The sequence below is a fragment of the Pezoporus flaviventris genome, unplaced genomic scaffold, assembly GCF_033815535.1.
Source record: "Pezoporus flaviventris isolate CSIRO_AGI_PZ_B2104156 unplaced genomic scaffold, CSIRO_AGI_Pfla_v1 ptg000007l, whole genome shotgun sequence".
Taxonomy (NCBI): domain Eukaryota; kingdom Metazoa; phylum Chordata; class Aves; order Psittaciformes; family Psittacidae; genus Pezoporus; species Pezoporus flaviventris.
The window spans coordinates 88,714,056-88,738,337 of record NW_026892555.1 but is presented as its reverse complement, the minus strand read 5'-3'; the positions used below and the strand labels follow the sequence as shown (position 1 = coordinate 88,738,337).

At 39.4% G+C, this 24,282-nt stretch overlaps 1 protein-coding gene across 1 annotated transcript; it reads left to right on the top strand.

The window, feature by feature from the left end:
- The first annotated feature begins 16,080 nt into the window (after nucleotides 1–16,080).
- LOC133266421 (UPF0500 protein C1orf216 homolog) lies at nucleotides 16,081–18,721 on the top strand. Its single transcript, XM_061447576.1, has 2 exons — nucleotides 16,081–16,252; nucleotides 16,834–18,721. The coding sequence occupies exon 2, from the start codon at nucleotides 16,859–16,861 to the stop codon at nucleotides 17,660–17,662; it is 804 nt and encodes a 267-aa protein (XP_061303560.1). The 5' UTR covers nucleotides 16,081–16,252; nucleotides 16,834–16,858; the 3' UTR covers nucleotides 17,663–18,721.
- Nucleotides 18,722–24,282: the final 5,561 nt, after the last annotated feature.

The following is a 24,282-nucleotide window of genomic DNA, read 5'->3' as shown; positions in this document are numbered from 1 at the left end:
TATTATAGCAAGGGAGGAAAAAAAGGGAAATGGATAATGAAACATCAATAAAATTGAAAGCAAATTCAGTTTAAAAAGTTTAAATGCTTCCACACATCTCAGCTTCACTGTGGGAAACTCGACAGTCAAATATTAAACATTACACCATCTCACTGAATTTTATGTCATTATAGTAACAACATTATTAAGCTTAATATGGTTTTATTTTTAATTTCAATGAAACATATTTCCTGATCTTTTCATAAGAATGACCTTTGGGAACCATAGCAATCTAGAAATTTCTTTATTTATCCTGCTGCATCAGCTAATACTTCCAGTCAGAAGCTATATTGAAAAGCATATGAAAGCCCTTACAGGGTACTGTAATGTTAAGAGCTAAATGTTTTATTAGAACATTTTAAATGAGCAAGCTGAGATCTCTCTTTTACGAAATTACTTTATGTGTTACCATGAAAAAGATAGTGTCAATGGATCTGCAGTCTGCTTTTGCAAAGATCGCTCTATAATCTTCTGAAATCTGATACCTGTTTTTTTTCTGTCTTGCAAACTTTTGTTTTATAATACATCCTTTTCACTAAGTAAAAAAGGGCAAATATGTAAATATATGTGCATATTATTTAAGCTAGCCATTTTTCATCTTCAGAAAATTTTTTTAGATGGTTTTCCATTATACGGGGAGAATATTGCTAACAGTTTCCTCTGTTGGTTAAATTTCATAGTTGGCTATAGTTGCTGAAAACTGCCCAATAGGCAAAACACCTTGCAAGAATCAGGAAAACTTGAAGCTTGGGCTCAACCTAGTCTTCCCACTGATTTTCTGCATAAGACTGTGGAATTCATTGAAGAAAAGAGTGTTTGAAAATCAGAGCTTTCCAAAATATCTCAGTTTGGGGTTAATGAAGAGAATAAGCCTGAAAGACCTAAAGGGCACTGAAAGCCTTGTTTGTGCTTCAACAGGCTTTCTGAGCATTCTGAATATTTGAAAATCCAGCAGTTGTCTAAACTGGACCCAAAAACTGCCAAGTCTCCAAAACTTACAAGCAGCTTCTAAATATGAACTTTTAAATGCAAATCCTTAAATCTTCATTAAATAATGTCTCAAAAGAAACCCACTTCAGTATTCAGAAAGTTAGAAACATGGAAAATGATCAGGAAGAATTGGTCTCATTTTTGAGCATTCATAAAGTCAGAAGAAGAGCATTAGAAAACAGAAAAGAAATTATCCCATCCACACAGCTTTCAAAGCAAGTCAGGAGTAAAAAGGGGATTGCATTCCACAAGAAACATTGCAATATGGATTGGAAACAGGATTATATTTTCCCCAGAATTGATCCATTAATTGGGAAAAATATGCATTAGAGAAGTTGCTTCCTAACTTACCAAGTGACAGAACGACTAAATTTAACGTATTACTCTTCTGTTTCTCTGTTGCAATTTAGGATTTAGTGGAATTTAGTATCAAGCTCACATTTCTGATAGAAACAAAGAAATAATTGACTTGATGCTGGAATTTTTCTGTGCAGTTGTCTTGAATTGTCTGGGTGACCACAAATGGAATTTACTCTACTGCAGTTCTCACTAGAAAAATAAATTTCTTGAGAGAAGACAGAATAGAACAATTTTTTCCTTCACTTATAACATTACCTAGAAGCCTATTTCTGTGTTTACAATCTTGGTGGTGTCAGTCTAATAAAAGGAAGAGTTAGACCTATACCATTTTCCATAATATATTTTGACATCATTATATAATTTTTGGCCTGGATCTTTGTTAGCACAAAAAGCTAATTCATTTCACTGACCACAGCATTATGTTTTGATTAGATCTTATTTAACAGCAAGTCTGCTGGCCTAATATCATTCAGCCAGTCAGGTCAAGTGAGGAATTTGGAAATCTGAGGTATCAAAATAGTTGTAAATACTGTTCTGCAGAAATGCATATGAAGATGCAAACCAAAACTAGGCCTAAACCCAATGTGATTTTCAGATAACACTGTGCACAAATCACTGTATGCCATATCCATCCAAAAGTAAGTCCATTAATTTAACAGGTTTGCACCTGCTTATCTTGGGATGAAGTTTTTCTGAGGACATCAATTAGAGTAGGCAAAGTGGGAAAATGAAATGCTGTGAATCAGCCCATTTTTTTTTAACAGAACAGGCCAAATGTTACCCTTAGTTACATTCCCAGGCCTCAGATAACATGAGTATAATTGAAAGAAGTTTTGGTTCAATATTTCTTGTATTTTAGAAGCTCTGGAGCAATCAAGCAATATGACCTTCAGTGGTCCACCAAAGAATCAAGGTCTGCTCTGTATGGGATCCAGACTAATCAATATCCTATTACAAGCACAGCCTGTTTTTTTACAACTAAGACATACTGGATATAGTCTGGACAAAGCATTTCTCCCTGCAATGGCTGAGATGCAGCAGATTCACAAACTATTAGCTTGTTAAATCTATGCTTTTTCAAAATGACATAGAAGTTTAAGCTGTAGTGTATGATATGGTACAAACATATCCAATCTTAAGTCACTTAAGCACTCCTTATAAAGCCAAATCTCCAAATAACATTCACGAAGACTTTGAGTTTGTAATGCTACATCAGTCCATATAAACAAACAAATAAGTAAATAAATAGAAATAACAATCTCAAGTTAGTTTGTCAGGTGTAATAGGGGTATAACAATCAGAAGCATGGGATAAAGTCAGTATTGGTACAAGGTCTAATTTCTCTCTTGGATGATAGAAGACAGAATTCACTGAAGGAAATCTGAACCCCACAGGGAGCCAAGGAATTTCTAGGAGACAGCATATCATCCACCAGCTTCAAGCAGCATGGGGGATTGATAGCATCTTTGACTTGAAGAAATATAGGGTGAAATCCTGCCATTGAAGTCAATAGCATTTCTCCAGCTCACTTCAGAGTGGTTAGACTTCCACTTGTGAGATCAGTGCAAAATAAGGATGGCAGCTCAGGTGTGCCTGAGCACACATTTTGACAAGTAGAGGGGAAGAAAGCACTGGGCCTGTTCTCATTATCACAAGACCATCTTCAAGGAAGCAAAGTTAGCATGACTCCATATGCATTAAGCTGTGCTTTAATTCAGGAATAAGGAGGAAAGAGCACAAACCCTACTTTCCATTCATAATAGACTTGTTTTTTTTTAAATATGAGATATCCAACAGCCCTGTTACTATAAATAATAATGACCTAAACTCAGATCAGAGTTGTCCTTTTATTTTTAAGATGCCTCCTTCAATGGTGTCGTGGTTTAAGTCCAGACCATAACCCAGAGCCACGCAGCTGCTCTCCCACTCCCGGAAGGATGGGGAGGAGAATCAAAAGAATGTAACTCCCATGGGTTGAGATAAGAGCAGTCCAGTAACTAAGGTATAACACAAATCACTACTGCTGCTACCAATAATAATAATGACAAGGGAAATAACAAGGGAAGAGAATACAACCGCTCACCACCTGTCAACCAATACCCAGCCCAACCTGAGCAGTGATCTAGCCCTTCCGGGTAACTGCCCCCAGTTTATATACTGGGCATGACGTGCTGTGGTATGGAATTCCTCTTTGGCTAGTTTGGGTCAGGTGTCCTGGCTCTGCTTCCTCTCAGCTTCCCCATCCTCCCTGGCGAGCATGAGACTCAGAAAGTCCTTGGTCAGAGTAAACATTACTTGGCAACAACTAAAAACATCGGTGTTATCAGCACTGTTCCCAGGCTGAAAGTCAAAAACACAGCACTGCACCAGCTACTAAGAAGGAGAAAAATGACTGCTACTGCTGAACCCAGGACAAATGAACAGGACCTTTAACTAAATCATTGAAGAACAAATTCAGTGAATTTGTAGGTCAGATTTACAAAACAGATGCACTTGTTCTCCCAGTAAGGCTTGTCCTTATGCATTTTGCCACTTAGATTACACGAGCTAGCATGGCAACACTGGAATGAAGGTTAAAAACGCTACACCCCTCACATTAAGTGTTTTGCAGCGAGTTGGGCCCATGAATTGGGGTTGAGCAGGGGTCCCGCAGTGCCGCAATCAGGCCGCAGCACGGTGCGGTGCTGTGCAGGGGAATAACCTGACCAGCGGGGAGTCGGCGAGGCTCCCTGGCGGCAGACTCGGGGGCGTCTCCCTCCTGACATCTAGACAAAAGCCATTCCTCTTGTGGGTAAACTGCTCCTTCTTCTCGTGGTAGGTGTGGTTTCTGTTGCCCTTGCTACCTGTGGTCAGGGTGAGGAAGAAGGTGGAAAAGTTTGCTGCTCTGGATGTAAAGATTTCAGCTCTCTCCAGAGCTCATGTTAGGTTTTGGGAAGGAAATTTGTTATAACAAGAATCATTTAGAACAATACAGTTCTTCAGAGCATCCATCCCTCTTGGGCTTGGGTTTCTCTGTAGTGGCTACAGCAGACCATGAAGGAAAACTTGTAGAGGGAAAGACTTTTTATTTAAGCTTCATAGTACACTGTATGTAGTGCGCACTTCCCTGAATACTTGTTTGAGTTAGGAGTAGCTATAAGGACAGTGAGAGAAGAAAGAAAGGAAAAAAGAAGAAAAAAAGGCTTCTGGAGGCTTTCAGATTCCTATTTGAACTTGGCAATGTGCTAAAGAATCTGTATGAAGCAATATTTTTAGATTATTCCTTTATTTTAAAACACACCTTCCTCCTTCCCCACCACAGCAGGCTAGGGGATCAGTAGTACATCACTCTGTATTCTGCTTCTACTTAATCACTTTTTGCTATGCTAATGAAAGTCTAGCAATACTCGCCTTTTTGAGGGAGACAGGAGTACTTCTGTAAGAGTGAGTGGAATTTTTCAACAGTATTTGAAGATCTACTGGAGTGAAAACCATGTGTCCCTGAGGCCAGGGCTGGAGACCTTGTAAGTCATGAGCTAACACTGTATGCATCCTGAAAACTGAAATAATGGGAGGTCCATAACTGTTGTGGCATAGACACATTTGCTCTAAGTATCTGAATGAAGCTGACCTTTTACATACTAATGTTCCATTGCTGCTAATAAAAAGAAAAAAAAGGCATTTTTTTTTTCAGAGATGGGAGTAGAAAGAAATATTACTAATACTTTAGTAAGATCTATGTATTCTACTTGCAATGAAATGAGAAAGGTCAAATTTTTCTCTCCTATCTCTTTTTTTTTTTTCTGTGTTCTCTAACTTCTCACCCATCTTTGTTGTACTAATGAAATTAAGATATCCTTCATGATATAACTGTGAGCTAGGGGGATCTAAATTACCTTCATCTGGCATCATTCCAGTATACTATAAATGAAGTAATTGTCCTTGACTATAAAATTTGCATTTTCAAGACTTAATTGCTATCATTACATCTTTTTGTAATTCTATTAATTTAACTGAATGGAGCATTTGGTTTTATGGTGAAAATTTGCATTAAAACATTGTACATCTAAATAGAATTTTAATATTTGCGTCAAAAGCTCAGTACAGTTGTCCCACAGGACCTAAATAATTTCACGAGAAGAGAATAGGCAACAGTCACACTTTAGGTCAACAAACAGGTTTTCCTTTGGTGAATATTGATAGAACTTGCTGTGATAGATTTCATGTGCTAAAAATCACTCCTGCCTGAGCTTTGCAAGAGTCTTATTAATCTATGAAATGTATCTGCTCAGATGCAGCCTAGGTAGGATGTGTGTTTGCTCTGTCTGAGAAGGATGCATGTCCAAGAATTCTATCATCTCATAAGGAATCACTCTTTCCCAGAGTCCTTCTACCCTTTTTAGGTTATATGCTTTACTACTGCTTGAGAAAGCTCTGAATATGCAAGCAACACTACTTCTACAGTCTTACTTGTGCATATAGTCCTCTAGTCAAGTTCCCCCCATGCTATGAAATGAATTAATTAGTATGTGAATATCTCTCGGGAAAATATTTGTCTTTGCACTGGACTCCCTTCACTCATTACACCTGCTGCAACAGGACCTCATGTCAGGTCTTTGGAGGTAGCTACGCCACTAGATCCCTTGGGGAATAGGTCTCTTGTGGGTCTGGGGTCCCACGCTTGGGTGTGCTATGCAGGTAATGACTGATACATGAATCAGCAGACAGTATTCCACTTTGGTCAGAAAAGTCTATGTTATTTTCCATGCAGTGTGAATAAATATCATTGAGTTGTGTAACATATTATTTATGGAAGTGATCAAGCTGGATTTGTTTTATATTGAATATGTCTGTGTTTTTCTTTCAAAAACATTTTTTTTTTTGCAACATGTGAGTAATATTTCACAAGAGATAGAGTCTGCTTGTGACAGAAATCTCATTAACCACTCTTAATATATGTTGTATTTACTGGGCTTCATAATCATCATGTAATTAAGCTTCACAACTGGCTTGTGAAGCAGAAAAGATGAAGGATGTCTCCATTAAAGAGATTTATGGGATGGTAAAATTAAGGACAGATTTCTGAAAGTGTATAGGTACAACTTCTCATTGGTTTCAGTGTTTAAATATCTCTGAGGGCCTGAAGCTCTTGCACAGCTGTGTAGTGAGACACTGGTGCCAGGCTAGACCAAAAACTGGGAGCAAAGGGTGAAGCTTCTATGCAAGATCAAGACTTTTGGGCAAGTGCCACAGTCATTTTGCCTTCTGCCCTTGTCTCTTGAATGTGAATCATGCTTTTTTCCTTTGGGGATTGTGTGATGGTTCAGGGTATGCTGGAAATGCAATATAAAAATGATACAAGCAGGTAACATTTTCCATTTCTTATACAGCCCTCTACATATGCAGCGTTTCTGTAGGGGTCTGGGCCTTTACTGGAAAAACTTCAGTGTCACAGACAGGGGAGAAAGGGCTGCTAAAAGAGCTATAGTTCAGTGCTGTCTCCCAGTCCTACAGGCATCAGCTTTATTATGCCGTTTGAGTCTGCTGTTATTCTAGGCATGTGCACAGAGTAAGAAGGCTCACAGGGGATCTTTTCTACACAAAGACTGCAGTTTTTCCACTTCAGAGAGGACCCTGTGTATGTTCTTTCTTAATGGGTAAATTTCATTTGATGTGAACATTATGCTAAGGCTGAATTTCTAGGCAGTTTATATGATAGTGCATTCAAAGAAGAAGAAAAAAAACCAAACTACCACCAACAAAAAAATCCAAATCCAAAATAAAACACACATTCTTTTGAAAAATCCAGGTCTAGCTGTTAGCATCAATTATTTCAAACACCTACTGACTTTTCTGGCACATCTATCTCATTGAATCTTGGAAGTGATTTTATGTGCTTTAAGCATTTGATCACATAATCAGCTTCTGCGAAGCAATGCAAAGGATCCTGAGCATTGTCCTGGCAGATAGTCACGTCAAACCTGACACAGAAACAAACATGAGAGAACAATCGCTGTCAAAACGCATCACATCACTTTGCATACTAAAACATTTGCTCGGTAATCCACCATGCTGACGTGTCCCTCTGCTGATGTCATTTGAACAGGGACTGTATCCTTAAGGCTGACATGTGCATCACATTATAGCAGTGATTTTGTTGTAGATCATTGGCATAATGGATATTCAGAAGAGATTCATAATCTTGAAAGGTGGCTTGAATCCACAGATTTCAGCTATATTCTGGTGACTCAGAGCATTTTGGAAACTCATTTTATAACATCTCAAGCTGGCTTGGGCAAAGGCAAAGTAAACAGTTGCCTAGGGCAGCAGACTTGGGAGAGAAGCAGTCCAAGTCTTGTTTCCTACTTGCTCTCTGTTGACAAGAACAGGAATATCATCCTTTAACCTGCCTTTCTGCCATCCCTCCTGCTCTCGTTTTTCCAGTTTAATTCTTGTGGAAACCTAAAGACATCTTTCTGCCTTCTCCCAGTTGCTTTTTCCCATTTGTCCCTCCCTTTAAAACTCCTGCCAGTTTCTCCTAGCTTTTCTCCTCCAGCAATACTCCACTGCTTCTTACTTAGGCTGTTGTAGGAGTGAGGGATTCGTTGTCCTCTCCCAGCCTCACATTTTTCTGCAAATAACCACACCCCCCCCCCCCCCCCCCCCCCCCCATTTTTTGCCACCTTTGCTGAAGAGCCTCAGCCAGTCTCGGTTTATGGTAGAATGAGTTATGTGAGAAATACACATTCCTGTGCAAAAGTATATGAGGTCATTTGCCGGTTGCTAGCCATTGCTTTACAAGAACTTCTTCATATTGGAGAAAAAAGCAGACAGATGTAGAAATCTTTGTTTTCTTGCTTATGATTCATGAGATTAAACGAGACAAAAGTGAGATGGTGTCAGCATGTTACTGAATCACTGTAAAGGTGTGGCTTTCTCTGTTGGTAATACTGTTCATGCAATGTAAAGTCAGATTGCAGAATTCATTGCCATGGGATGTTATAGAAGCCAAAAGACATAAAAGACTTCAAAAGGGAATTAGGCAAATTGTTCCATTAGTGACTGTTGAACGCAGTTATCTAGATGTAGCATCAAGATCAGGAAACCTCTAAAACAGTGGTAGCTGGAAGCTATTTGACTATACCAGTACAAGGATCACCCTCTCCACTGACCAAGAGTTCCTGCTCTAGCTGCGTTAAGAATGGGTTTTCGGTCTCCCTTACTAACATGTGCCTTGTGGTTAAGGTGCACTATTACTGATTTAGTCATCCATAAAGTTATGTCATTTGAAAGTGAAGTTATTCCAAGGGGCAGTTCCTCCTGTCTGTGTTGAAAACACTTTAGGATGAGATAAATTACCTAGATTAAGCATCCTATACTTCTCTTATGACTTGCACTTTTGTCCAATGAGCTTTGTGGCTTTGGCTGTAAAAATGAGCAGAGTTCAGAAAGGAGTTTGTTCTTCCAAGCAAGAAAGCAAGACCTCAGTCTGTGTGGGTGTTGGTTATATACGTACTGTGTCCTGCATGGCTTTATGTTTACACTCTTTCAAAGATTTGGTTTGCCTTAACTTGGCCAATTCCACCTCCTTCTGGCAAATGTGATACTCACTCATTCCCTCAACCTGCACTGAAAGAAGCTGCAGAGGTGTGCCACCCTTTTTAGAATGACAAAACGGCAACCTTCCCTTGAGAGTATTGCAAGTTCCTGAAACCTGTAGACTGACAATTTGAATTATCACTTACCCAAGCGATGACAGAAGTCTCTGTAAGGCTTCTTACACATTGGTGCATGTATAACATACATAACAGAGCAGCAGATCCTTCTCTTTTTGACTCATTATTTTGGCCTAAGGAAGTGGAGTTCACATATATAGGCATTAGTTTATTTATTTATTTGCTGCACCCAGATTGTCTCAGTTCCCTGCTGGCAATGGTTGTTATCGAGACAATCTTCTGAAGGAAAGCAGGGAACTGTAATCTGCCAAGTGTGAGGTCAAGCACAATGTTTTTGCTTACTGCTCTTGAAATCTTCATTAGTGCAATGCCTCCACTAAGCGTTGGAATCTCTTCAGGAGTCAATAAGGTGGTGCCAGTGGTGCCCTGGCAGAGGTTTAAAAAAAGATAGGGAGAAAGCTTTCAAGGTGGCAAATAATACACTGATAATTGGCACTGATCTTGCTCTGTGTTCTTTTAATGCTCAAGGGGGCTCTGTAAGCATGACTGAGGATAAGTTTGTGGCCTGGTGTGAATGAAGTTAATAACAGCTTGCTGGTGCCTTCTGGGTGCAAGGTAGATTAGGGGCTACATGTGCCAGTGGGGTTCTAGCAGACCTTTGCCTGGGGCTCAGGGAGGTTCAACAAGGATTCAAGGTTTGAACAAGCAGAGTGGTCAAGACCACTTAAGTGGTCCAAGGAAGCATTGCCTAGTTTTGACATCCAGAACGTAACAATACTTCTCTTTCTGGGAAGGACGTGTTATTTCTTCTGTTGAGCCTGAGACATCAGTGGGATTGGTATCTCATATTGTTCTTTCTTAGACTATCTTCTGCTCAATCAAGTAAAAATTGGACTCCATATCTCTTCTTCCTTTAAGAAATACGTATCTGTAGATACACATCTCTAAAATAAACCTCCAAACGTTTGGAGGCTTATCTTTCATTAATTGTATATGGCTATCTTTTCTCTGTTACTTTCTAATCTCTTAAACATTTTACTTATAGAAAAGTGATAGGGTTTTAACAGGTAATTGTGCAGGTAATGAGTTGGACTTTGACAGACACTCAGCAAAGAACTTCTGGAGGTAAAAATGAAACTGCGGGTGTGAAAGAATTATCTGTACTAACCACTGGAAGCAAGCTGCAAAAATCCAGGTTGCTGAGCAACGCCTGTGTTGCAAAGTAAGAACATGGTCAAGTACAACAAAACGTGTGGTCCATACGCTGCCTCTCCCCGCTGGAGTCTGTTAACCCCTGTAGCCGAGATCTAGATCAATTACAGTATGTATTGTTAAGATCATGTTTCTGCTGACAGGCTCATATCCTACTCCCTCGCACACATCTCAGCCATGCTAGCAGCTTCAAGGCCATTAAGGAGTGATTAACCCTGACTGTCTTCTCAGCCCCATGTGAGCTTGGAGAAAGTTGTTTTTTTCCCCCCTGTGCGTGTGTGGACAACACAGATAGCAGGTTAGCCTATGCAGACACTATGAGTAAAGCTGGATTTCCTTGGGTGCCATGTGAGGGTTGATACGTAGGCAACGCCACAATGGGCTACGCACCGAGGCATACTGAATGACTAAGTAGAATTTTTGAGAAGGTGTAGTGCAGTCTTCAGTCCTTGATACTGATCTGTAGAGTTAAGCTCCTCATGAGTCAGTTTAAGGTTTGTGGAAATAGTTATGCTTAAACAGCATGAATGTTTTTTTTTTCTTTTAGCCACTTGATATGAAACTGTTTAACAAAAAAATGATATTAAATATAATTTTCTTGAATATTCTTGCCTCATAACATTCCAGTCTAACAGCTAAGGCAGAAAAATGCACAACCTTTTTACAGCATTTAATGTTGTTACTTTAAGGAAAAAAAAAGAAAGGCACTTTGCTCCTGTAAAGGTCTGTTGCTTCATTATAAGTTGTGATGAAACACCAAACAGTTATTTGTGTAACCACTTGTGGCTTAGCCCCACTTCCTGAAGTTTTCTTTCCATGTATGGGTTCTTTTTTTTTTCCTCGTCACCCAGTGCTCTGTTTATGATTCTACAGCTTAAAGTTTTCTTCTTTCCTAGCCATCAGTTTGTCAGTTATGATCAAGTGTCAAAATGAAAGCAAACATAAGCATCAATTATCAAAAAATTACATGGTCTGTTTACATATTCCTTAGCAGAAAGAATTTCTCTCTCGGTGCATACTGGATGTGAATTGTAACTAGACACGTGAGTTGTCTACATCCTCATTTTCACATCTGAAATCTAGCAGCTAGGATGGGTAATCCAGAATTTACCTGCCAGGCATGGAGTCCTTGCAATATATGAGCAACACTTTAAAATGTTTTAATACTGAAGGCTATTCACATATATTTCAAATATCATCTTTTCTGTAGGAAGAATTGTTTAGTCTCTTCTCCATAACAAGGCTGTAATAGCATCTCAGGTTACACAATCTTCCTACTTTAAATTCTTTTGCAATTTTTTTCTCTCTCCCTCCAACATCTTTTTTTGCTGAACAAAATTATATGCACCAGGAAAAATTGCCCTGGTCATGCAAGCTTTACTCCTTTATCTGTCAGTTGCAAAGCATTCTTAACCCACTCTAGAAATGCAAAACGTTTGTTCTGCATTGAAATGTGCCAGCCTATTTGATGCCTACTGGATCTGCCCAATTCACATCAGCCTGCCCAGATGGAAGAAAATCAAGCAAAAGCCCAGCTAAGTGTTCCCATGGGTTGTCCATTTCCACCTTGGCTTCTGTGACAGTCTTAACTGTTTATTGTGTGAGCTGAAGTAGATCCCTGAGTTCACAGCAAAACTTTGGAAAGGCCTTTGTGGCTGTTTCAGCATAACAACACAGCTCCATGGATTGGATGGCAGGAATGTGGATTTAGACTGTAAACTGGTTTAGGCAACGATGCCATTATTCTTTTACTCAGTGAATGGTGGTTCAAATCATAAGCTAATGCTTTCCACGTAGATGGTAGGGAGAACAGCTGCTGCCTTGAGGAAAAATGAAAACATTCCACTTTTAAAATATCTTTATAAAGCCATATATATACGTTTTTCATTTTGTGTCTCTGCAAATGTTTAAGCCCAAGCAGGGTTAGGAGCAGAGTTGCTGAAATATTGCAGTGAGAGCTGTCAGCAAGCCCTTCCTAGTGTTTGGGTCACTTTGGCACCTGCAGTCTTGAGATTTTGAAGCTTGCAAACTCAACTCAACCTTAGTGTGAATGCAGTCTGTGCTACTCCTTCAGAGATTTGCACCTCTGACAGGCAGTTTTGTTGAGACTGGCAGCAAGCCTGCTAATTTTTGACAGTCATGCCACAGACTGTTTCAATGTTTATTACCCTTAATATAAAGACGGTTTACTGGAATTCATGGATTTTTCTGTTTGAAGCCATTAAACCTTTCTTCACTGGTAAAATCATGTATCCACTCTGTTTTTTCTTGTAGCTTCCAGGTTATCTGTACACATGGCTGTGCTGCAGGTCTGTACGGATTCCTAATTTCCTGAAAGCCTTTGAAATGTCCCTTTTCCCTGTCACTGAAATATCTAGAGCACTGCTTGATACCATGAGTGGGCTATACATGGAGCTGGGCTCCATTTGTTATGTCTCTGCTAGTGTAAAAGGATTGCAGAAATGTCTAGGTGTGGATGAGCAGGAGCACAGAGCCATGGCAATCCCTGGCTGGCCAGTGGCCCCTCAGGGTACCGTTTCCATCCAGCGTAATGCAGAGCAGCCTGTAATAACTCGTGTCTGTTTTGGGTATGGAGGCAGAAGAAAGGGAACATATGACTTTCTTCAATGACTTGCTGCTCTGTAAAAGGATTTTAAAGAATCTTTGGGGAAAAATTTAGGCCTCAGATGCAGACATGTGGATCTCATTGATTTCATAGGAGGCCATGTGAGTGTGTACATTAACAGACAGAATATGGCTTTTGATCTTTAAGAGCAATTAATATAAAATATGGAATTACACTACTGTGTAATAGGATACTTTTTACTACTTTATTAAAAGTACTCCCCGAACTCACATACAAAACAGCATAGCTTCCCAGGCCATGGTCTTATAACGGCTTATCTTTGCCAATGCTTATCACCTTCTGATGCTGTTTGCAAATGCGTTTGGCTGTTACGCTTTGAACTTCTGTAGAACATTTGTACTTAATAAAAAACCAAGACCAAACACTTTCCTATCCTCACATCTGTCTATGCTTGAGAATGACATTATAATTGGAAGAAAAGGGAGAAATAGTTGTCATGAATATCTGCAGGGACTCCCTGTGACCATTCTTTCCTGCTACCATGCAAGACAGAACCATGATGACTAAGCCATTCTTCCATAAACCTGTGAGCATAGAGCGTTTTAGCATGTGCTTACAGATATGAGCCTGTAGATTGCCAAGTACCTCTTGTAGCTAATATCTGAAGGAGTGCAATGGATTACAGACCTCTGCTGGCATAGACCTGACACCTTGAAGGTGACTCCCCAGGGTCTGCACCTTGGAAGTGCTGCAGCCACATCTACTTGTCTGTGGGTGGTAATAAAATGTGATGAACCTCAACTGGAGGCATCTTTGCTTTCATTTTACCTACCTGAAATTCTCAGTGTGTTAGGCTGACAGATGTATTCACTGTGAAGTCCAAAGCAGCTTCTGCCTGGAAAGGTTCCATAGGGAAACAAGTCCAGAAGTGATTAAGAGGCATTGAACAGGGTACGCCTGCAACAGGTTCTTAGGGAGAACAGCAAACTCTTCTCAAATTGCTTCTTCATCAGGAAAATGGCACAATATGCCTCTCACAGAAGAAACTAATTTAAGGAGTTTTTAAGTCTCTTTATTAAACTGTTGAGTTGCAAATAAAAGGGAGCTAAACTGTAGAAGTCACTCTGTCAAGGTAACAGTCTGGGGGAGGCAGGGGTACGAAAGAGGGATTGTTGTATCATCTCAGAACAAGAATTTACATGTTCCTGTTTGGAATGAGCTGTGGTCTTGTTTCCTGTTCCTGGGTCTGTCAATTACACAAGAGGCCTTTCTCCTGAAAGGTTTCTTTAAGTCTCCCCAGCCATAAGACTCTTTTTGTTACTGCTTTAGTACTTGAGTCTTTCAGTTTTTTTGGCTGAAGTGTTCGGTATTTATTCACCTTCAGGCAGAAACTAAATCTAGAAAATTTCCATCTGTTGCTCTAAGTGAGATTTTGGGACACTGTGAACAATGGAAAGGAGGGTAATAACAGAAGTGTGCATGCAGACTTAGCCATAAATGGCACTTGCATTTTACCAATAGTAAATATGTATCTATTACATATTTCTATTTTGCTGAATCTCTAAGTCCAATAGACTGAATATTTTTTTGCTATTAAGCTTCATAGATTACAGCTGAAGTCATAATATTCTATGAAAAGCCACCTAGCTCAGTGAGTTTAGTTGTTTCTAGTTTTATTGTTTAGTTGATTTTATCAGATACTATTTATTCCACCCAGATCCACACCTATAAACCATTTAATATTATTGTTGATGAAACTAATGTGTTGTATAAAATGACTTTTTTGTTCTCATCCCTTCAAACAACACTTCCTGTAATATGTTGCTGAGACAAATAAAGCTGTGTAGAGCTTAACCCCCTGCCAAAAGAAACCAAAACACAAATAAGACAACCCACCGAAAAAAACCCCACCCATGCCCTGTACAACTGCTAGAAAGTAGTTCTTTTGCAGCAAATTACTATAATTGTATAAGTATGGAACAGAATACTATTGCCGATAGTAAAGTATTGACATAGCTGGAGACCATGTAATATGGATCACTTACCTGTTTGTAGGGGGAAGATATGCTTGCAGTGCTTTGGAGAAAGCAGCCAAAACCGAAAGACACTCTACATAATGCTGTATTACAGTGAACCTTTTCAGTGTATACTACAGTAAAATCCCTGTTATCTGAATTCCATATTCTTCAATTACAGTATCTTGTGATTCAGATAAATGGGAATCACCAAGATAGATGGAAACTTGCAGAGTTTATTAACTCTCTGGATATTAATCTCTTCCTAGTATTATTTATATAATCTGCAGCATGATCTAGCACATAAACACAGAAGGCTTAGTTTATTTTATCAATCCAGTACAAAATACCTCTTGCACCAAGAAATGCATTCAAGTTAGATCTTAGTTAATCTGAATTCTTCTGAATTTATGTTAACCGGACTTCATATGTTCAAGGTTTTTGGTATACCCTAACAAATTCATCCAAAACAAGGATAGTTAGTACAGAAGCAAACTAAGAAATTGCTATCTGTGTTGTAGCATGTGTAGAAGTGGAGATAGGATCTCCTTTCATTCTTTTCCAGCTCCAGGAAGATTCTAGATAGTAGTTTGGATTGGTTCTTTTTCTATTTATGTTAGCAGAATGGAATAGAGAAAGTCTTGGGGCAACTGAAGCCCTGTGGAAAATTGACTGAAGTAGATGCAGATGAATTTGTGAATTTTGTTCCTGGCACTGGAAGTAAGTAAGGATGCTGAAGGTAGCTTTTTTCAACATCAAAGGTGCAGATAAAGTTTATTCTGTGGGTGTTCTGTGGGATACCTTAGTTGAATGTAGAGCTGCTCCTTAAAGATTAGGCCACCATAATTAAAAATGGATGTACATTAAACACTTAAATCTACAGCTTCTGTCTGCCTTTATGCTTAGCATTTGGTTGGTGCTGAATGTTTATTTCATTTTGGGGTTTAGCTTGTTAATGCAGTTAAAGTTTTTCTCCGGAGGAAAATGTGTACACTGTCATCCAGAATGCCTTACCTTCTTTTTGGTGTTGTGCTACCACCTTGCTGATGGGCAAGGAAGGGTCATCATTATTGTCTCTCACAGAACGAGTGAATCAGGTATATTTGGTTTTGAGGTGGGAAGTGTCACCCAATCCTGGTTTTCATTTTGGTACTCAAAGATGACATAGAAACTGTGTGCCAGGGACGAATATCCACTGGGGGGACAGAAACCAGCTCAGCACTCCTCTGTGATTGGGACTGACTGTGTTGCTGGGTGGAACAGCATAATGCTCTTGCAGCTCCTGTTCCAGCACAGTGATGTTTCTGCTCCAGATTGTGCTGACTCACATTCAAGAAAACATGACACACAGACACAATGCACTGTAACTCTTTTCCTTTCCCCCAGTAACCTCGGTAAGTGTTTGGTTTCTTTTTCCTGTCTATGGCTAGCATGGTGCTAATATATAGCTTTACTTGTTAGAATTAATAGGAGGGGGAAAGGCAACATTGTAAACAAACTGATAGCAGACAGATCAATTTTGGAGAGGGCATTTAAAAGCAACCTGCTGTTTGTGGTACATCCGCCTCCCTTTAAAGCTGATCAATCCCAATAACTTGCCCGTCTCTACAAACGACACTTGTTAGAGCTGTGTTCTTGAATGGGAGAAGTGCTTACAATGCCCATTTACAGCTGTATTCTGTTTAATTAGTCAGCACAGCCAGTGCTGCAGGGATAGATCACTTGCCTTTAAAGATTTGAGAATGTTAATAGTACAGTATATCATCTTAATTATTATTGGATTAATGTTGTGTCTTGACGACCATCTAATGCAAATCACAAGAAATGGCCTGAAGTGACCCAAGGGTTGTGCTTTATTAGAAAAGTAATATATATAAATATAAAGAGAGGTTCTTTCTTCAAATGTCACTCTGCACTGGGCTTCTCTGTGTGTGTATGTGGAAATGAAATCCTCTTGCTTCCACTTTGTCCACAGAAAGTTTCTGTAGCTCATACAATAAATGGCTGAGACAATAAGTGTAATACCAAGAGATGAAGAGGAGATCCAAAATATCACTGATGATGAAGACCCATTTCTGAATCGTGATGCTGTAATGTCATCCCCCAGTTCCTCTGCCAGCCCTTTGTTAACCAGCCTTAATGATGACAAAGGAAGCTCAGCAGTGCCAGAAAGACTATCCATCCTCTCCAGCAAGGCCGTGGCCCAGGCAAAAGTCCTGAATGGCCCAGAAATGGTTAGTGATGACATGGCACAGAGGACAGCCTCTGGGTTGACTGACCATCCTCTGACAGCTGGAAACGCATCGTTAGGGAGCTCATCATACTCTGTGGCAGTCAGTAGCCTGCAGCCTGTGGACATTGCCTCCCTGTGCTCTGAAAGCCCCTGCTGTGATGGTGACCAGAGTTCGAAAGTGCTTCAGGTGACAAGGGTGCCCAGTGGGGCTGGTGAGCCCAGGCAGGTTGTTGGTGACCTACCTGGGACTGACCCCAGGGGCTGCCACATGCAGTGGGCAGGGAGCTATGCCAAGGGCAATATGGCCCCTCTTTGTCTGGGCCAGGTGATTCGGACAAAGACTGCAAAAGTAATGGAGACCTTAGAAATTAAGAAAAAGGAGGAAAAGGAGAAGTACCGGCTCCAGCTAGCTATGTACCGACGGCTTCTGCTCTTGCGCTCAATCAGGAGCTTGCATAAGCAGCTGGAGCAGCAGCAGGCCAGATTGCAGGAATGCTACGGCACAGTGATAAATACCAAGAAAGAAGTGTTGAAACACATTCGCTCAACCTCGCCCTCACCTTTGCCGTAATCATGTTGCTGCATGCAGAAATGAGCTTTGTAATGCCACGAGAGCCATCAGTAAGTTTGCATGCTATAGAGGTGGTGTCTTCATACCGAAAAGTACGTGCCCGTGTGTGCCGAGAGTAGAGGAAAGAGCAGCAGCAGAGCAAGAAGAAAAGGGAAGGTAAAGTGTTGGCCCCTGAATTTATCTGGAGGAAACCAGACCAAGATTGTACCTGTGCAAGAAGCTGACTCCTGACCCGCGTTCAAAGCCTCAAGCTGAAATAGGATTTTTGGCATATAAGTTTGTAAAAAAAAAAAAATACCCATGAATTGGGAAACTAGTCTGACATTTGATCTGTAAAGGTGGTCACATGCAAGAGGTGCTGCCTGCTGAATATGTGATATAACACTCCCTTCTAGTTTCAGCACGAAAAAAACTTCAGCAGAGCTAATTTGTCTGCAAGAATATCTGAATCTAGAAAGCCAGGATATTTGAAACACTTAAGCTCAGGCTTGGTTATATCTACCTAGTTGTCTGTTTTTCACAACACTGCCAAGGCCATTGTATGTTTATGACCCCTAACCTCCCATAAAATTTATTCAGATTGACTAGAAATTTTGGGAAGGCAGGACAGCCAAGTACATGCACAGGGAGGCAGTGCAACTGCCTAAGCCTTATTTCCTTAGGAAAGCAAGCTAAAAACATAGGTCTCATAATCTGTCACTGCATCGGAAACTCACCCTGGCAGTGCCAGGGGAATGTTTGAGGTCTTCACAATTATTAATCTGCTGGTAACTCCCAGTGGCACTAACATCTGCAAATCAAGCACATTTTGTGCCTTACTGCTGTCATTAAATGGAAGTTGGTGGCAATTAGCACTTTTTATCCAGGTGTATTAGACATGTGGAAAACCCTAGAGCACTGTTTCTCCAATTGCAAGGTTAGGATGCCTTCAGGGAATTTGATGTCAGTATGCAACAAAAACACAGGAAAAATGAAAGCAAAGAAAGAGATGCAACTCTCTTGTATGCATTTAAAAGGCAATGTGAGTCCCTATTATTGAACAGCAAAAGAATACTTGAATATGCTGGTTTAGGATCTGAAGCAAAAAGTGATTAAAGAAGATACTGAAAAGCTTCCTTTTCTATGATTTAAAGTGATACCAAAAATCTGATTTCCTTCAGATATTTATTTCTGATCACGTCACCTTTCCTTTTCATCCTAATTGTTTTTTTTTAGGTATAAACTTTTAGGTAGATGAACAATCAATCAGGGTTTTGGTGTGTTTTTTTCCACACAAAAAGACAAGTCTGTTATTAGAAGTCATGTCTTCCTGAGAATAATGTGCTACATATATATAGGAATTTTTTTGGTGTGTATATAGAGAGGCTGTGTTTGCGTACGCAGGCACATACAGTTCCCTGTATACAAGAGGTTATGAAAAGCTGGTGCTTCTTTTTCTATAGCAGAAGCAGGACTAATCTCTCAAAATAATCTCTGCTGTCTGAGAGGAGTTTGGTTGATTAGATTCACATGCACACATCTGTGAGCAAGGTATTGAAGTAATTCAACAATTGAAGTGCAGCACAACATTGTCATTATTCCGTCTCTGTATCTCTGTGCACCCAAAATTATGGAAGGCCCCTGGGTATGCACAACCTTAGATAGGTTCATTCATCTCCTTGGGCCCTGGTGTAGCCTCTCACAGCATGAACCTATGACTTTGAATGCAGAATTACCATAGAAACATCCTTGGCATCAAGGAGATATTTGAAGAAGCATCTTCTATTGCCTCATTTGGGGGATTCAGGTTGCCAGGGGCCTTTAGTGGGCTGCAGAAGAGACCTGGGGATCACATATAACTGGGAGACATTACTTCTGAGCTCTTATCCCATCAAGCTCTCTGCACAGCCTTAGGAAAGCTGTTCTCTGTCAGTACTGCAGGTTTCCCAAAGAATGCTTAAATACTAAATTCACCTCAGAGGTAACTTGTTCTGTCTTAATCTGCCTCCCAGGAAGGAAAGTTGATCATAGCCAGTAGGGCTATGCAAAGATTTATTTGTTTATTTATTTCCCCCTACTTCATGAGCAAGAAAAGCCTTTTTTTTTTTCATTAAGAGTGAGAGTAAGTTTCTGTTAAACCAAATGCAAGCAAACCACTATTATGTCATCTTTCTTGGGGAAAGAAGTTTGGGAAAAGAATACATCTCAAAAATATAACAATTTTGAAATCAAATATCAAATTGTTCCCAGTAGGAAAGCAATCACAATGTATAGTTCTGTTAATTTGACCAACCTTTTATTTATATTATTATTATTATTTTAAAAAGAATTATCTTCTAAATTAGATTCAGTTTGACTGATATTATCATCATTGAATTTTCCACTAAAATAAAATATATGCACAAAAATATATATTAAAATGCCCCTGGTAACACGAAGTATTTTGCCTCAGTAGCTGTTGAAGTATTATCCTGTATTTGTTGAACTAGAATAACATTAAAAGATACTTCTCACAATACACAGTGCAGTAATAGTTGAGTTGTCCAACCGTAAGTGCTTTGCGGCAGAACTGTGACAATCTTTGTTTTGTGCAATGCATAAAATGTCTTGATTCTAATTGGGATCAGTAGATGCTTCTGCACTATTAATATTAAATACCAACAGTCTTGTGCATAAGCAATGCTGTCTGATGCCTAGCAACAAAATAAAGCCAAAACTACTTCTGTGTGTGTGCATTCTTTCCATGTAGTGCTTTTATGCAAAATAAATATTAACTGAGGAAATAACTTCAGCCTTTGCAACCATTTGCTATTTACCTGGTAGTACAATTTGCTATGAACTGGGGGTTCTAGTGTGGCTACTGATAACTGGAGTTGGGCAAACCAATTAAAAGCTATATGATTTTTAAAATTAGTTTATTTTACAAGCTTGGAAAATGTGGCTAAACAGCTATTTTTTTATCATATGTTTTAGCAGTTGAAGGCCAGTGGTAAAGTGTCAGAATGCTGCAAGTAACCCAGGGAAGAGTTTTCAGGCATGCCAGAAAAAGCAACAGTCTCAGGCTTAATAAAAGTGTGTTCTCTCAAATCGTTCCATCTCTTCATGTGTTTAAAAGGTAGGGAGGTTTGGATGACATTCAACTGAATTTCTTAATATCTGTTTTTTTATCTGAACTAAACCCACATGAATTTATGGCTAGCAAGAGGTGCAGGCTTGAATTGCTGGAATTTCATATATGTACGTAAGAACTCACAGGTCTTGGGTAATGGCGGCAAAATATGTAGCTTTGGTAGGGTGTTCTTCCCTATTATCTTACTGCCTGCTAGAACCTGTTAAGCTAAAGATGTCCAGGAGAAATCTCTGATCCCACTGGTTATATTGCCTACTTTGACATCAAAGGTTGAAGTCAAGTTATGCTGCCTGAACCTTAAGGTCCTGCTGCTCACCTAATTGCGTAGCCAGCCTGAAATGATGAAAATAATCATGAGTCCACCATGGAAGACTTAAAACATGTGATGTTTAAAAAGTGCCAGCTCCCTTGGAGTCGTTGCTATCACTAAAAAAGGTGTATCTTGTGCCTACCTAAAACCAGTAGTCTTTAAGAACAAACTGGAGTTATAAACAATTGTGTGACAAAATGCATTCCTGAGATGTTCTCTAACACAAGGGTTTTTCTTCTGCACCTCCAGCATTTCAGTTAGCTAAACTGCTGCCCTCAGACTGGTCAGAACTGCGTTTTTGCTGTTTCTGTTGTTGATGGATTCAAGACCCCTCTCTAGTTTGATGCATTTCTATCTCCCTGCCTTCAATAAATTATAACTGTCTAGGTACTAAACTTTTTCTTTCTGGCAAAACATTTGGAAGTTTTGGGAGAAGAGGAAAAAAAGCCTTCCTCTCAAGTCTGTTGTGCCATTGAAGAAAGGGGGAGATGGTGGTTTGGTTTTGTTTAAAAGTTGTAGCAGGGAAGATGGCCATGTGAAAACACTCTGGAGGGTTTACTTAAGTGTCTTGAAAATAACAGCAGTTCCTGCAAGATTAAAACTACAGCTGCAAACAAGTTTTTTTTAATTGTATTGATCATCATCTCACACAATTTCAGCTAAGTCTCCAAAACAAACAAAAAAGTTGCCTCGATCTTTGACAAATCAAGTCTCTAAGCCCAAAGTGACTTCTGTGTGCATGAGAGGCAAGGAATTCTTGAGAATCTCAATAAAAGTAACATTTTCGCTTTGATGGGTGGGGGTTGGAAAGGAAGGGGAATGTGTGACCATTCATCACAGCTCCAGGCTCATTAGTACCCAGGAACTTTCTACTCTAAATGACAAAGAGTTTCACTGTCGCCAAAGAGAAATTGCTGCTGACCTTAGACCTCTTTTTGGAAAGTAAAATAATGGAGCACAGGAGCAGAGTTTGATATTTGACCGAATTCTACACAATTATCATGCATGTGTATATAATAAAATTAATTCTGTGTCTCTGCATTGTAGCCTCGGGCAAGCAGCGTACAATCAGTTTTGTATGTATAATAGATCACAGAGTTGTTCATGAATAATACAAATGCATTGAGCAGATACTAGTGAGTGAGGATGTTTGTCTTTGCATGGAATCGAAGTGAACATGTAATATTGTGATAATATATATTTGATGAATTCAGGTCTGACTTGCCTTTGCCATAGCCTGCTAATTCCCCGACAAGGGTTGCCACAATAATTGAGTTTCCAATAACATTATGATTATTTCCACATGATAATTTAATTGTAGGTATTTTTAATATTGTAATAATGTAGATTTGTGATTATTATGCATTTGCATGCAGATTTTAGTGGTGACTTGGAGCACATCCCTACTTTATAACTTAATTTCCTATATTATTGCATATATATTTTGGGATGAGCTCATTAATGCAAACTAAAAAAAAAGTAGGCTTTTTTAGTCATTTTGCTTTTATTATAAATAGCTGAAAGATTTGCTCATCTTTTTAGACCAGTCTAAGCAAGTGAATAAACAAAAGACAACTGTAATTCACGGATGGATTAATTTAAAATAATGTAATTACGAATCATGGCAGATTTGTCTGAGGTAATTGGGATGTAGACTGGTACAAATTTTGCTTTACTGAAACAAAACTTATTTAGATGAATCACCAAGTTTAGTAGGGGTTGTTTTCCATTCTTCCAGTTCCCCTATATAACCTGTTGGCAAAGTAACATTGGCTCAAAATTAATGGGTGCCTATACAAATGGGTATAACAGCAGGGAAACCTGAACATCTGGACCTAACTAGATCTAACTAGATGTTATTTTGGTAAGCAGTATGCCCAGTAAGAATAGAATTGTGCATACAAATTCATGATACTATCAGAGCTTTTAATCAGTTAATTTGACCACTCTGGAATGAGGCTGGTTGCTTGCCTGATAACAACCTTCAAACTGCATTAGAAAACCTCACCTGATACATAGTGAGGCAAAGGGAGGTAGGCCTTTCCCCAGAAATAAACTGTTCTCATTAACTGAAGCAGACATTTGTATGATCCTGTGAGTATCCCACTTCAAATGGGAGAGCTCTCTTCCAGAGCTATCAAATATTTGAAGAGGAGGAAATGTGTTTAGCTAAATATTTGTTTTTAAAAGAAACTTTGCAGAGAAAGTGATACGGGGTTTGTGTGTGTTCACTTTTCTGGTTTGTCTCAAGTAGATGTAGTTGGAGGAATATCTCCTCCACTTTTTATCTGTAAAATCTCATCTTCTCAAGCCCAGCTGAGGTCACAACAGAGATCTTGGTCTTCTCCAGGTTACCCATAGCTGGCAGGTTGGATTTCCACTGCTGCATGGCAGACGCTTGCAATAGAAGCTAGGAGGACAGTCATGGTCCAAACCTTCAGACATGGAAGTCTAAAACTAAGGACTGGCATACATAACTTACTGCTGTCCATTCACATTGTTGCTCAGTGCATGTGGATGTCATTGCTTTCAGTGTATTTTGGTGCCTGCTTCTACTCTCAGAAGTATTTCTGTTAATTAACAACATACAAGACACAATGAAATTAAGTCCTTCTCTTTCATCTTCTGTTGCTCTGTGGACCTAAGAGTTGCATGGACAAATGAAAGCTTGATTTAGACAGTAAAGAGAGCAGCTGTGATTCTGTGGTATAGGATGGTCTTTCTAGGTTTTGCAGCAGAATGAGTTTGTCTATGTAAATTAGTTTCTTTCTTGAAAAGCAATGAAACCATTTTGATCCGTTGTAAATCCAGTCTCCAGCTAAGAAGCACTTTGGCAGCTGACTCCACTAGAAGCAGTAAAAGTGCAAAAACACAAATGAAGTTCCACTGGCAGGAGAAGTTCACAAATCTGTACCTGTGCCTTGCTGAGAGCTCAACACAGGGGACCTGGAAGGTTGGTCTAGCTGTTGTTTTGTTTTACAGTGAGCCACTAGCATAAAATTAAAAATGTGTTTTAAGCTGCAGCATTAGATCTTAAATGATTTCAGGCATTGTTTTATACACAGCAAGCACCATAGAATATAAAGATATTATCTCAGTAGGTCCTGGATGCAACATGTAATTCCTGCTTGTTGTGAAGGCACCTAAAGTTATTTCAGATACCAGATGATTTGTAATCAGATGACTGTTTCATTACTATAT